The 15,359-nt window shown below is 46.3% G+C and overlaps 1 protein-coding gene across 5 annotated transcripts in view; it reads left to right on the top strand.

Moving 5' to 3' along the window:
* si:cabz01068815.1 (solute carrier family 51 subunit beta) overlaps positions 1-15,359 on the top strand; it is a 71,733-nt gene that overhangs the window by 24,429 nt on the left and 31,945 nt on the right. For all 5 annotated transcript variants that reach the window (XM_038813838.1, XM_038813839.1, XM_038813840.1 and 2 more), the window contains exon 2: positions 11,604-11,707. In XM_038813838.1, the coding sequence (XP_038669766.1) occupies positions 11,650-11,707 (58 nt within the window). In that variant the 5' untranslated portion in view covers positions 11,604-11,649. The remainder of the gene's footprint in view (positions 1-11,603; positions 11,708-15,359) is intronic.

Here is a 15,359-nt window from a genome sequence, read left to right on the forward strand (position 1 = left end):
GGCCTATAATTTCCTGCTCTCTGCCTGCCTCCTTTTTTAAACAGTGGTGTCACGTTTGCTAATTTCCAATCCACCGGTACCACCCCAGAGCCTAGTGAATTTTGGTAAATCATCACTAGTGCATCTGCAATTTCCCTAGCCATCTCTTTTAGCACTCTGGGATGCATTCCACAGGGCCAGGAGACTTGTCTACCTTTAGCCCCATTAGCTTGCCCATCACTACCTCCTTAGTGATAACAATCCTCTCAAGGTCATCACCTGTCATAACCTCATTTCTATCAGTCACTGGCATGTTATTTGTGTCTTCCACTGTGAAGACCGACCCAAAAAACCTGTTCAGTTCCTCAGCCATTTCCTCATTTCCCATTATTAAAACTCCCTTCTCATCCTCTAAAGGACCAATATTTACCTTAGCCACTCTTTTTTGCTTTATATATTTGTAAAAACTTTTGCTGTCTGTTTGTATATTCTGAGCAAGTTTACTCTCATACTCTATCTTACTCTTCTTTATAGATTTTTTAGTAGCTTTCTGTTGCCCCTTAAATATTTCCCGGTCCTCTAGTCTCCCACCAATCTTTGCCACTTTGTATGCTTTTTCCTTCAATTTGAAACTCTCCCTTATTTCCTTAGATATCCACGGTCGATTTTCCCTCTTTCTACCGTCCTTCCTTTTTGTTGGTATGAACCTTTGCTGAGCACTGTGAAAAATCGCTTGGAAGGTTTTCCACTGTTCCTCAACTGTTTCACCATAAAGTCTTTGCTCCCAGTCTACCTTAGCTAGTTCTTCTCTCATCCCATTGTAATCTCCTTTGTTTAAGCACAAGACACTCGTGTTTGATTTTACCTTCTCACCCTCCATCTGTATTTTAAATTCCACCATATTGTGATCGCTCCTTCTGAGAGGATCCCTAACTATGAGATCATGAATCAATCCTGTTTCATTACACAGGACAAGATGTAGGACCGCTTGTTCCCTCGTATGTTCTATTACATACTGTTCTAGGAAACTATCGCGGATACATTCTATAAACTCCTCCTCAAGGTTGCCTTGACCAACCTGGTTAAACCAATCGACATGTAGATTAAAATCCCCCATGATAACTGCTGTACCATTTCTACATGCATCAGTTATCTCTTTGTTTATTGCCTGCCCCACCATAACGTTACTATTTGGTGGCCGATAGACTACTCCTATCAGTGACTTTTTCGCCTTACAATTCCTGATTTCCACCCAAATGGATTCAACCTTATCCTCCATAGCACCGATATCATCCCTAACTATTGCCCGGATGTCATCCTTAAATAACAGAGCTACAAGACCTCACTTACCATCCACTCTGTCCTTCCGAATAGTTTGATACCCTCGGATATTTAACTCCCAGTCATGACCATCCTTTAACCATGTTTCAGTAATGGCCACTAAATCATAGTCATTCACGATGATTTGCGCCATCAACTCATTTACTTTATTCCGAATACTACGAGCATTCAGGTAAAGTACACTTATGTTGGTTTTTTTACATCTGTTTTGAATCTTAACATCTCCAGTTTTACTCCTTTTAGTATTACTGGGCCTATTCACTGAGCTCCCCTCAGTCACTGTACCTTGTACTGTTGCCCTTTTTGATTTTTGACGATGTCTTCTCTGCCTTGCACTTTCCCCCTTACTTCCTTTTGCTTCTGTCCCTGTTTTACTACCTTCCAACTTCCTGCATCGGTTCCCATCCCCCTGCCACATTAATTTAAACCCTCCCCAACAGCTCTAGCAAACACCCCCCCAGGACATGCTTGCCTTCACTCAAACTCCTCGGGTCTCTTTCGCAGGTACACCTTCAAATTAGGCTGACCGCACTGCACGTATGCAAATCTCCCCGGAACAGCCAATCAGTAGCTCTGCTCTGCTGCCCTCTGCTGGATGCTTGCCTTCACTCAAACTCCTCGGGTCTCTTTCGCAGGTACACCTTCAAATTAGGCTGACTGCACTGCACGTATGCAAATCTCCCCGGAACAGCCAATCAGTAGCTCTGCTGCCTTCTGCTGATCCAGGAGTTGTCATGGTGGTGCCGTGAGCGGCTGCCCACCCCCCAGCACATCCCCTCCCCCCCCCCCGAATGACAGCCCACCCCAAATGGGGCTCTCCTCCCTGCCCCAACCCCCCCCCAGCAGACAGTCCCCCACCCTCCTCCGAGGGTCCCCTTACCCTCCGCCAAACACTGGGGCAGTAAGCCCAGCGCCCCCGGGCTCTTTGCCTGTGAGCAAAGATGGCGGCTCACTACCTCGGCTCCCCACAGAAGCTTTTCCGCCAGGTTCACGTTTTTAAAAAGGAGTGCTAATTGGCGCCAACGTGACCACTTGCTGGGGAGGCCGCTGAATGCCAGGAGTTCGTTGGATATGGGGTGGCTCCCATTAATTGTCTGGAAATGTGGCTAAGTGGTGGTAATTGGTTTCTGGACCCGCTGCGGCAAGATCCCAATTTCACCTGTGGGAGCGGGCCGGTTGCATCGCCATCTGTTTGGCACCTGCCGCAATTCTTGTTTTTGGCCTCTCCCGCTACTCACCGGCCTCGTTTCGTTTAAGCGAGAGCGTAATGGGGCCAGATAATCGCGCCCTTCAGTGCAGCTACTCCCACCTCTTCAGAATGATCTAAATACTGGTCAGACCATTCCCCGCCCCACCCCAGTCCTCCTGGCTTACCTTCACATCTATGTCGTGGTCCCAAACACAAATCTCTTTGCAGTGATCCCTGAATGATGGATCAGGGCCACCCTTAGCAGTCAGTTTAAAATATATTAAAATAATAGAACATACAATGGAGAAGGAGGCCATTCAGCCCATTGAGTCTGCACCGACCCACATTAAGCCCTCACTTCCACACTGTCCCCATAACCCAATAACCCCGCGTAACCTTTTTGGACACTAAAGGCAATTTATCATGGCCAATCCACCTAACGTACACATCTTTGGACTATGGGAGGAACCCGGGGCACCTGGAGGAAACCCACGTGCACATGAGGAAAGCGTGCAGACTCCGCACAGACAGTGACCCAAGTCAGGAATCGAACCTGGGACCCTGGAGCTGTGAAGCAATTGTGCTAACCACTGTGCTACTGTGCTGTTCTCTGCGTGGTTGTCGCATAACCTCAGCCATCTGATTAACCTCCTTGGCTTGGTGTGAGTGTGGGCAGTGGCTATCTTAACTGGAGTCTAAGTAGTGATCTGAGGTTGACTCGGTGTTTGATCCACAATTGATGTGCTGTTTTCTCCAGTTGGGTCGGCAACGTCCAGGTCGTCTCTTGGCACAGCTGGATTTGAACTCTCTGTTCATTCTGCCTCTGGCAGAGTTGGTTCCTGTGGCCGATCTGCCTGCCTTCTCCATGTTACATCGTCTCGGAGGTTTTTACGGAGTAGGAGACCGGTTCTGTTTGTGCGAAGCTGGTGGCAGGAATCCACTTTTCATTTGTGGTATAATTTCTTGCCAGAACCTCTTGACACTGGTGAAAAACAAGATTTTGCCTTGTTCTCTCACCGTATGACCTCATCCTGCTGCTTTTTCTCGACTATTTATTGTCCTTGGTTGGTTGAAGCAAATCGAACCCTGCGTAGTTGACGTTTAACAATTAGCAAGGCTGGAAAAGAGTTGTTGAGTGCGCTGTATAGCAGGAATTGCTGACGCTTTTAGACAATGAACCTTGTTCTCTGGTTAGCTTTAATATTTCGTCATCTCTACAAAACGTTCTGCCAGCCCATTTGTGGAAGGGTGATGAGGAGCGGACTGGATGTGCCGAATTCCGTTCTTCTTCAAGTAGTTTATGAACTCTTGAGATGTGAATTGCGTCCCATTGTCACTCATCAGCTGTTCAGAGTAACTGAATCGGCTGAAGATTTCACCGATTTCTCTGATAATGTTGACTTCATGATGGCACCCTCTGGCCATTTTGAGTGAGCATTGACTAGAATGAGAAACATGTGCCCTTCAAACGGTCTGACGTAATCAGCATGTACCCAGGTCTCTTCTGGCCAGTGCCACAGGTGCAACGGGGCTAATGGTGACAGGTTCCTCACTTTTACACAAGACAAACACATTCCCGCCTTCTCCTTGATTTCAGCGCCCAGCTCCGGCAACCAATAATAGCTCATGGCTATCTCGTTCATCCTCACAATTCCACAACAGCCTGTCTATACAGATAACTCAAGTCTTTGGGTGGAATACGGCCAAACTTGCCTTGAAGCACCATGTCTATAACCTCTGACAGTACTGGATCATTTCTGGTATGCGTCTTCACCTGTCCTGCGGTTACAGGAGCGTTATTTACTTGCTTGATGTAGAAAATGTTTCCAAATGAACTGCATACCAATGAACCATTTGGTAAGGGTAGTCGGGAGAGTCTATCTGCGTTCCCATGAAGGTTTGACTGACGGTGCTTGATCGTGTATGTATGTGTTGACAAGAGCAATGCCCTTCCCTGCACTATACTCTCCAGCAGTGATGGAATTTTGATAAGAGGACCAAATATTGTCAGTGGACGATGGTGAGTCATTAAATTGGATTTCCTTCCACACAGGAATCGGTAGAAACTCTATCTGCGCATAATTGCTTTTGGCTTTATCCAAGGTGTTTGACACAGGGTTTTTTTTATTGGCTTCTCTTCACCTGTGGGCATTATCTCGAAAACCACCTCCCTTACCCCATAAAATTATGTGTCACTTGCCAGTTGCAGGGGTAAATTTGGATCAAAATGTGTCAGGACTTCTCACTGGACTAGCTCTTCAGCTTGCACGAATGGGGTGGGATTCTCCCATACCTGGCGGGGCGGGGGCTCCCGGCGGGACGGAGTGGCGTGAACCACTCCGGCGTTGGCCAGCCCCAAAGGTGCAGAATCCTCCATACCTTCAGGGGCTAGGCCGGTGCCTGAGTGGTTTGCGCCCTGCCGGCCGGCGTGGAAGGCCTTTGGTGCCATGCCAGCCAGGGCTGAAGGGACCCAGCCGACTGGCGTGGGTCCACGCATGTGCGGGAGCATCAGCGGCTGCTGACATCATCCCCGCGCATGCGCATTGGGGGTTCACCTACACGTCGGCCATCGCGGAGGCTGACACAGTCGACGCGTAGGAAAAGTGCTCCCACGGCACAGGCCCGCCCGTGGATTGGTGGGCCCCGATCGCGGGCCAGGCCACCGTGGGGGCACCCCCCGGGGCCAGATCGCCCTGCGCCACCCCCCCCCCAGGACCCCGGAGCCTGCCCGCGCCGCCAGGTCCCGCTGGTAAGGGACCTAGTCTAATCTACGCCGGCGGGACTGGCAAAGAACCAGCGGGACTTCGGCCCATCGTGGGAGAATTGCAGGGGGGGCAGCTGCGAGCGGCCTCCGACAGCCACGGCGCGATTCCCGCCCCCGCCGAATGCTCCGGCACCGGAGATTCGGCGGGGGCGGGATTCACCCCCCCCCCCCCCCCCCCCCCCCCCCCGGCGTTTCTCCGACCCGGCGGGGGTTCGGAGAATCCCGCCCATGGTCTCTTAAATTGACCCCCCCCCCCATCATGCCCACTTTTTATTTTGACACATTGTGCAAGGGTTTTAGAATAGACGCCAGATTAGGGACAAACCTTCCATAATTTAATAAACCAAATGATTGAAGTTCACATTCTGAGGTGCAGCTGCCTCGGTAATGGCTTTGACTTTCAAAGGCGACTTATGCAGTCCCTTGGCGTTGATGACATGTCCCAGATATTTGATTGAAGATTGGAAAAATTCTCATTTGTCCTTTCATACTCTTAATACATAATGTTCTAATCTTTGGAGTGTGGCATCTAGGTTGCAGAGATGTTTTTCCTCATTCTTCCCAGTAACCAAGATGTCATCTAGGTAACATTGGACTCCATCTAATCCGCTTACAATTTCGGCAATAGCTTGTTGGAACAACATTGGTGCGGAAGTGATGCCAAATAGTAACCTTTCGCATCAAAATAACCTTTTGTGTGTCACAGTCATCAATAACTATTGTGAATCCTGATCCACGTTCATTTGAAGATACGCACAAATGAGGTTAATTTTACTGAAGTGTTGGTCTGCAGCCAACCCAGCAAATAGGTCATCAATCAGGGGTAGAAGGCACTGCTCTGCACACGATACATGATTAATAGTGACTTTAAAATTGCCACAAACACGCACTGATCCTCCTTTTTTCATCACTGGTACAGTCAGCAGAGCACAATGACTCACATTAACAGGTTCAAGGGCTCCTGTTCTGACCAGCCTTTCCAATTCTACCTTGGGTCTGATTGAATACGGCACTGATCTAGCCGTTAAGCATCTCGCCCGCCTTTCATCCTTATCTTCAGCTTTACTGAGATAGCCTTCATGCTTCCCAGCTCACTGTTGAAGACAATGACATGTTTCTTCAAGGTTTTGGGTGATTTGGAATATGTTATGAGATTTACCTCCACCCAATTTATCTGATCTTTTCCAGCCAAGTTCTTGCAAATAATTTCTTTGACTATGTGCAAGGGCAAATCTGCTGTCTGTCCATTTAAATGCACTGTTATATCAATACGGCCCTGCAACGGAACCACTTCGCCAATGTAGGTTTTTAACACTATCTTCAAAGGCTGCCGAGAAATATGTTGCCGTTTTTCTTGATGAACAGTTGCTGGCACCAGCGAGACACTGCCCCAGTGTCCACCTCCAACTTCACTGGCTGGCAGTTCACTGGCGGAATGACCCAATATCGGTTTGTTCCCCCAGCAATAGTTGGTACCTTTAATGACAGTTTGTCTTTGGAATGTGAATCGAGTTCCTTTTCACCTGCTTTATGTAACACGTGGACACTTTTCCCCCTGATTCAGCTTACTATTTGTTTTACTCAGTTCTTGCTTCTTGCAACTTTTGGCTGAAGTTTTTTTTTCCCAACAAGCAATGCGGTCCTTTCTTCCACAATTTCTGCACACGATGTCTTTGCAACAACAATCTGCTGCTGAGTGCCCAATTTCTGCACCCCTATGGCAAATACGAATCTATGTTTGGGTTTGCGTTTCAGCCGACATCTTGTGAATTCTTGTGCATGAGCTCAACTGCTGGGTTTCTTTGGCTGTTAATTCCATGGATACACAAACTTCCAAAACTCTCTTTAAGGTCAGGGTGCTTTCGGGTTGCTTTTGGTTAACAAATGCTTTTGAATAGCTTCTTTCTTTAAACCGCAGGCTAATCTATCTCTGATGGCATCGTTTAACACATCCCCGAATTCGCAGTGTTCAGCCAACCTTTTCAGGGTAGCTACAAACTGTTTAATCGTTCAGTTGCTATCTTGTTAGTTTGAAGAAAATGGGCAGCACGGTAGCACAAGTGGATAGCACTGTGGCTTCACAGCGCCAGGGTCCCAGGTTCAATTCCCTGCTGGGTCACTGTCTGTGTGGAGTATGCACGTTCTCCCTGTGTCTGCGTGGGTTTCCTCCGGCTGCTCCAGTTTCCTCCCGCAGTCCAAAGATGTGCAGGTTAGGTGGATTGGCCATGATAAATTGCCCTTAGTGACCAAAAAGGTCAGGAGGGGTTATTGGGTTATGGTGATAGGGTGGAAGTGAGGGCTTAAGTAGGTCGGTGCATACTCGATGGGCCAAATGGCCTCCTTCTGCACTGTATGTTCTGAAAAGAAATTGTCAAATCTTTCTGTATAGGAGCTCCATCGCTCCCTATTCTCATTAAACAGTCCCATGCCATTTGGAAGGATCTGTCTGTGTTCAATCTGCCATGAATCCTTTTAGCACTACCTTGCTTCCTTTCTCCCCAGAACAAAGCACAGTCCGAGCTCAACTTGTTTCCCTTTGTGTTTTGCAACACTCCCGGCTCAGAGTTTGTAGTTGTGGCGGGCTTTTCTCCAAGATTGTTTTCTTCGGCTTTTTCAGTGATTTTTCATTTCCTCTGTGGCTGCACCCCTTTGCCTAGCTCCCCAGTCGCCAGCTTTTATGTGTCGACAATTTAAATTATTTCTTATTTCTTTGCGTGCCTACAGATTCTGCTCGATGTTTTTTTGTATGCCTACTTGAGGCAGGGTGGCGCAGTGGTTAGCGCTGCTGCCTCATAGCGCTAGAGACCCGGGTTCAGTTCCGACCTCGGGTAACCGTCTGTCTGGAGTTTACACATTCTTCCCGTGTCCGCCTGGGTTTCCTCTGGCTGCTCCGATTTTCTCCCACAGTCCAAAGATGTGCAGTTGAGGTGAATTGGCTGAGGTAAAATTGCTCCTTGGTGGGGTTACGGGAACAGGGTGGGGGTTTGGGTGCTCTTTCCGAGGGTCAGTGCAGACTGGATGGGCTGAATGGTCTCCTTCTGCATTGTAGGGATTTTATATTAAATGCTGTTCACTTACCACGTCACCAGTTTTTATGTGGTGGATTCAAAATTGGGTTTGTAGGCCTTGGAGTTTCAACCAAAACATAGAGCTTAATTTCGAAAATGTCAACACTTTAGACTGCCATGTTAGACTACTCATTTTCCCGCGCAAATGGGCGAGACAATACCGAATCGTTCTCTTAAAATGCCCCTCTTCAGCTACAAGGCTCCTTGTGAGGAAACGTTAAAAACGCTATGAATACACAACAGAAATAAAGTTACTGATAAGGAATAAGTCAATAGAATTCTTGTTTTACAGAGTTGTATTTTCAACTTAACATAGAATGATGTGGACTGTCACAAGTGAGAGAAATGTATAAAAACTGGTGGGTAATGGGGGAGGTCTAGTAACGCAGTGGTAGCATCCCTACCTCTTGTTTCAAGTCCCACTTCAGGACTTGATGCCGGTTCAGAGAGTGTGTCACAATGCGGCCAAACTGGTTCACTGTCAATATGTAAATCCTTCTGATATGCATGGCAGGTGGTGAGAGTGGGAGAGAATCTGCCAAAATAACGGAAAAGCTATTGCAGTACCTTGCCAAGTATTACCATGGGCCTGCCCAGAAGTCCGTGGTCACCAGGGATGATTAAATTAAGCATGGCTTTTCACATTCAACATTGTAAAGAGAGGAAAGTTTGTGATGAGTATTTGTATTTCTAAAGACCCAAGATATTGAGCTCAAACTCACTTGAATCCCCAAACCAGACCAGATCATTATTAAGCATGACTGTATGCTACCTCTTCAGTGTATATTCAAGCATGGGCAGCACGGTAGCACAGTGGTTAGCACTGCTGTTTCACAGCGCCAGGGTCCTGGGTTAGATTCCCGGCTTGGGTCACTGTCTGTGCGGAGTCTGCACGTTCTCCCCCTGTCTGCGTGAGTTTCCTTCGGGTGCTCCGGTTTCCTCCCACAAGCCCCGAAAGATGTGCTGTCAGGTAATTTGTACCTTCTGAATTCTCCCTCGGTGTACCCGAACAGACGCCGAAATGTGGCGACTAGGGGCTTTTCACAGTAACTTAATTGCAGTAAGCCTACTTGTGACAAAAAAGACTATTATTATTATTATAAGTACTATAGCTGGATTTTATGTTCAGAAGCCTTATTTTAAACCTCATGCACAGGATAAATGAAGACAGTCACATGACCTATTTTATTTTGTCCATCCAGAAAGATCATTCGGCTGAATCTATGCACAGGTCATGTCTACTAATAACTTTAGATCCCTTTCAACTTAACCCTGAGTTGCAGAGCATATTTTCCTCTTTGTAAGAAATAAGTATTTTATTAAGTTATCAGAATGCACCAAAAAGTTCATCAGATTGACGTTAACTTTATAAACAGGGGGAAAATAAAGTCCACTGAAAGTCTTTTTACCATTCTTAGAAGATAGACCAGTGAGTATGGTTGATATAAGCTTTCCAGATACTCTGTTATATATATATATAGAACATAGAACAGTACAGCACAGAACAGGCCCTTCGGCCCTCGATGTTGTGCCGAGCAATGATCACCCTACTCAAACCCACGTATCCACCCTATACTCGTAACCCAACAACCCCCCCCTTAACCTTACTTTTTAAGGACACTACGGGCAATTTAGCATGGCCAATCCACCTAACCCGCACATCTTTGGACTGTGGGAGGAAACCGGAGCACCCGGAGGAAACCCACGCACACACGGGGAGGACGTGCAGACTCCGCACAGACAGTGACCCAGCCGGGAATCGAACCTGGGACCCTGGAGCTGTGAAGCATTTATGCTAACCACCATGCTACCGTGCTGCCCTCGTATAAGCCCCTTGTATGTTTTCGACACTGCAATTTTCTACCTAGAAAGTAAAACCCAATGTTTTAGATTTGCTGCGCATTTTTATTGCTATCTTAAATGCTATAATGGAAATGAATACCTTCAGATAAAAAATAAGATCAACAAATCTTTGAGGACTGGCTATACAAGCTTAGCGTTGTACCTCTTATTTCTATCTAGGTATTTACCAAGCATAAAATCTTGCAGGGTAATTACAATGTGAAGTGATAATTACAGCTGTTATGCCATCAAGATGTACAGGAAATTTCCACAACTCAACAGACTCATCTCCATCAAACTGTCCTCCACATGCAATATATTCACTCTGGGAAGGCGGGACAAGATCAAGTTGGAAAGCCAATGCTGGAAGCAGTTCTGATGCAGCCATGGAAGTGGGCAAATGTCAAAGCGGGTTGGTTAGAAGGCTGCATGGGTTCTCTGGGGCTTTGTCACCCTCTCTCCATGCCACATCCATGCCCCATGCATCTCCTCCATCCTTTGCGCTCACTCGCTCAATATACACAGTAGAGCCAAAGACCCATATAAAAACAAGAGCAAGTCTTGAAGTGCACTTAAAAAACACCTAAAAATTTGCTATGAAATTACTGCTACTCTTACAACCCTATAAAAGTACCAATCAGAGGGGTGGCATGTTGGCGCAGTGGTTAGCACTGCTACCTCATGGCGCCGAGGACCCGAGTTCGATCCCAGCTCTCCCCAGGTCACTGTCCGTGTGGAGTTTGCACATTCTCTCCATGACTGTGTGGGTCTCACCCCCACAACCCATATGTGTGCAGGGTAGGTGGATTGGCCACACTAAATTACCCATTAATTGGGGTGGAAAATTGGGTACTCTAAATTTACTTTTTAAAAGTGCCAATCAGACAGAGCCATTTTAATATTGATAACGGAAGCTTTCCTTCACTTTGCACCTCTTAATCTTGTCTAAATAAACATATAGAGATTGCAAAAACAGTTCAAAGAATAACTTATTAAACTTCATAAAGATTTCAAAGCAAGTAATTCACTTCCACCCTTAAAAACATACTTCTACTGAGTGACTCCATTGGTGAGCCTTGGAGCCCAGCCAAGCAGTCATAATGAGGCTTTCTGTGAACTGCATCAACAGAAATAGATGACCAGCCATCCATTTCTCCAGGTGGCCATATTACTTCTGGTTCATATTTGCCAGCTAATGATGGAAATGGTTAATTAGATTAATAAGTTACAGCTTTGAGTGATAAATTTAACAGCAGTCTGCAGCTATGGTTCATGAACCCCCCCCCCCCCCCCCCCCCGCAAAAAAAAACCCCACGTCCTTCATTACTTTGATTGAATAAAGCACTGTTTTTGTGAGAAGAAGGATTGCAGGCTATATACGAGTTATGTTATCGCGATTCTTCTCTTTTTTCCCCCATAGGTCTCGATAAATTGGACTTGGCACGAATTGAAATATAGAAAACAACATGTTTGAGTTGAAAAGAGACCCTTTTGGTTGGCTTATCCTGTGTGTGCTCCTGCAAGGTAATAACTACTGATGTCTTGAGAGGGAGAGTGTCTGAAACATTCGTAAACAATTTGCGTCTGCGTTGCCTGTCCCTCATGGAAATTACACCTCAGAGTACTTTACAGTTGCAGAGGACAACAAGTAAAACAGGACGAAGCATTTTTGGTGAGAGACTGCAGAGTGGGACAGATATGATTTTTTCCCCCGTATAATCGTATCACATGGAAGGAGGACATTCAGTTCATTGTCCTTTTGTTATTTCAACGTCCAATGCAGTGCCACTACCCCGCTCTTTCCCCATTGCCCAGTAATATTTTCATTTTCAGGTTCGTATCTGCAATTCCCCTTTTTTAGGAGGCTTTTGAAGATAGTGAGGGAGGTAGGACGAGAAAGTGATTTTGGGTAGACCATTCGGGGGGGGGGGGGGGGGGGGGGGGGGGTGCAGGCAGAAAAGTGGTGCCTATTAGCTGTAAAGGAATTTGAAACATATCTGACTTGGCTCTATTGTTGTCACAAATGAGAAATATGGGCTAAATATAACCATGCACTTTATATTGTGATAAATCATTAACATGTTTGTCCAATCCAAATCAGGTTGGTAACCCAATATCTCATTGCATCTAAGTGCCTTAAGTTCATAAATTCCTTAGAAATGTATGTATGCTGTTATTGTACTCCTATTCCTGTCATGAGATTGAGATCTGTTGGCTCCATTGCACAATAAGCAAACTTTCCTCCGTTCCTCAGAGGCCTGTTTTTAATGTGAGCAAAACATGGGCTGGAGTGCCTACTTTTTCCCGGGATTGAAGAGAACCCATATCAATGTCTAACACTTCTCCGGTAATCCCATTCGCCTATCAGATGTTGCAGCAAGGTAGAATTTGTACATCAGCATGGTGTAAACCCAGAACGTGAGATGGGTTGCTGAGGAAGGGGTCATCCCCCATTGCTTGGACGTCAAATCAGGACCTGAATCATGAAATAAACTGCTACTTTTTATGCCAATTCACACTGGAAACTGGCCGCCAAAACAAAATGATAACGTAACCATTTCCAAAGTTTAAAAAAAAAATCTAGAGTATCCAATTATTTTCTTTTCCCAATTAAGGGGCAATTTAGCGTGGCCAATCCGCCTATCTTGCACATCTTTGGGTTGTGGGGACGAGACCCATACAGACATGAGGAGAATGTGCAAACTCCATATGGACAAGTGACCCAGGGCCGGGTTCGAAATTGGGACCTCGGCGCTGTGAGGCAGCGGTGCTAACCACTGCGCCACCGTGCTGCCCCTACCATTTCCAAAGATAACGGATGTTAGCCTGTCTCTATTTAGGTCCGAGGTTAAGCCAGTCTGTTCGCGACCTTGGTGTCACGATTAATCCCGAGATGAGGTTCCGACATCACATTCGCGCAGCCACACCCGAGACTGGAAATTCACGCCTGAGGTCAACGGACCTATCAATGGTCCATCGGATTTTGTGTGCCACCCGTCGTATGAATCGGAATCTACCCTTATGCATTTGACCAAGCCCATGGTCATCTAGCCTAAAATATCCTAACACAGCTTGTTATTGCCCTTTGTCTCATAACGTTCCTGTGAATCACCTTGGGATATTTCATTCTGTTAAAGGCATTAAATAAATATAAGATGGTGTTGTCTCACTAGCACCGAGGGCGTGTATTTCCGGCTCTCCCCGTGGTGATGTGTTTTCTGGCATCGGTGCGCAATTGGTTGCCAGTGGGACCTTCCTGCCCCACCAACGTCGACAGCGCCTTGCGTGGCTCGCCCGTTCTGGCACCGGGGAACCTTCCGCTTGGGAGTTGCCTTTGGCGGGACTGGAAGACCCTGCCAGAAGGAAAGTTCTGGAAAATCCTGCCCTGAGATGTTCCCTGCTATTGAAAATGAAATGAAAATCGCTTATTGTCACGAGTAGGCTTCAATGAAGTTACTGTGAAAAGCCCCTAGTCGCCACATTCCGGCGCCTGTCCGGGGAGGCTGGTACGGGAATCGAACCGTGCTGCTGGCCTGCTTTAAAAGCCAGCGATTTAGCTGAGTGAGCTAAACCAGCCCCTTGAGAGTCGGAACTGCACAGTGCACACATTCGCGCAGGGGCCGTGCTTTGCCAACTTATAGGTTACACTGATTTTCGGCTCCTATTTTTAGAGCTGATGTGACGAAGTGCAGAGCTTATTTGGGAGTATATCCACCATCCAAGTCAGCCAGTGGATGGGATGTCAAGCAAGGACGGTTGTAACCATGGACTTGGAACTAAAAGAAACAAATAAACAAAGCACTTGTATTTTTCCACGACCTTCTTTCACCACAGTGGAAGATCTCGAGTAATTTTCTAAAAATAAAAACAATTGCATTTCCCATGCAATGATGTTGCCAACGTATCTGTGTTAGGAGATACAACTCAGATTAAATCTGTCCAAAATAGAAGGAAATGATAATGAGACCCTTGATTTGTACTGCACTAAAACATCCTCATCAGCAGTTCCTCCCACAGTCCAAAGAGGTGCAGGTTAGGTGGATTGGCCATGATAAAATTGTCCCTTGGTGTGCAGGTTAGGTGGGGTTACAGTATCACGGGAATTGGGTGGGGGAATGGGGTGGGTGTTCTTTCAGACCCAATAGGCTGAATGACCTCCTTCTGCACTGTCAGGATCCTATGTTCCATTTAAACCCCCAAAATGTTTACCTGATAAAACTACATAGCTAATGTTGAAATGATATTCACCCTGAGGTCGGAGAGTTCATTTTTTTCAGGAAACCTGTCACATTTTCAGTCAGGTAAGAGGGACTATTGGTTAGTTTTGCACTGGTGGTTTAACTGTAGCAGTTTCTTGCTTGGTTTAACAAACAATCATGAAAAACATATGGAGCTATGTTGAATGTATGACAAGGTCATGTTATGTCAATCTGAATGGTTACTTGATTCGCTTTTATTTGATGACAAAGCATCCAATCTGGTCAATGACGTCTCAGGCAAATTGAAAGTTCAACAGCTTCTCCAAAAAAAGAGCTTTCACAGCCCTCTGAACACCGCAGCCTCAGGTATCAGTCAGGCTTTGGAAGAGTAAGATACAATGGTGGTTTTTGTTCAGAAGATTAACTCCTGAATTCAAAATGTCCCGTTTCCTAAATTACCACGTTGCTCCTTTTCATGTAAATCCCTGAGAAAAGTTACTTTCCAAATTATTTTGCCCACATCCAGCCATCCATCCACCACTCTTTTCCAGTGTTTGCTGTCAGTACTATCCTGCTATCACTGAGAGGTGTGTAGGGCTGATATGATAACTCTTCATTCTATTTGGGGAACTGCTTGCACACACTTGGTGCAAGATGATTGGGAACTCAGGTGGGGGAGTAGGTGGGGGTTGAAATCATAAGACTAGAAGACATAGGAGCAGAACTAGGCCATTCTGCCCATTCGATCCTACTCCGCCAATCGATCATGGAATGATATGTTTCTCATCACCATTCTCCCGCCTTCTCCCCACAACCACTGCTCCCCTTACTAATCAAGAACCTATCAATGTCTTAAAGACACTCAGTGATTTAGCCTCCATAGCTTTCTGCGGTAAAGAGTTCCACAGATTCACCACCCTCTGGCTGCAGAAATTCCTCCTTATCTCTATTTTAAAGGATTGTCCCCACAGTCTGAG

This window comes from Scyliorhinus canicula, chromosome 12, assembly GCF_902713615.1.
Source record: "Scyliorhinus canicula chromosome 12, sScyCan1.1, whole genome shotgun sequence".
NCBI classification, from domain to species: domain Eukaryota; kingdom Metazoa; phylum Chordata; class Chondrichthyes; order Carcharhiniformes; family Scyliorhinidae; genus Scyliorhinus; species Scyliorhinus canicula.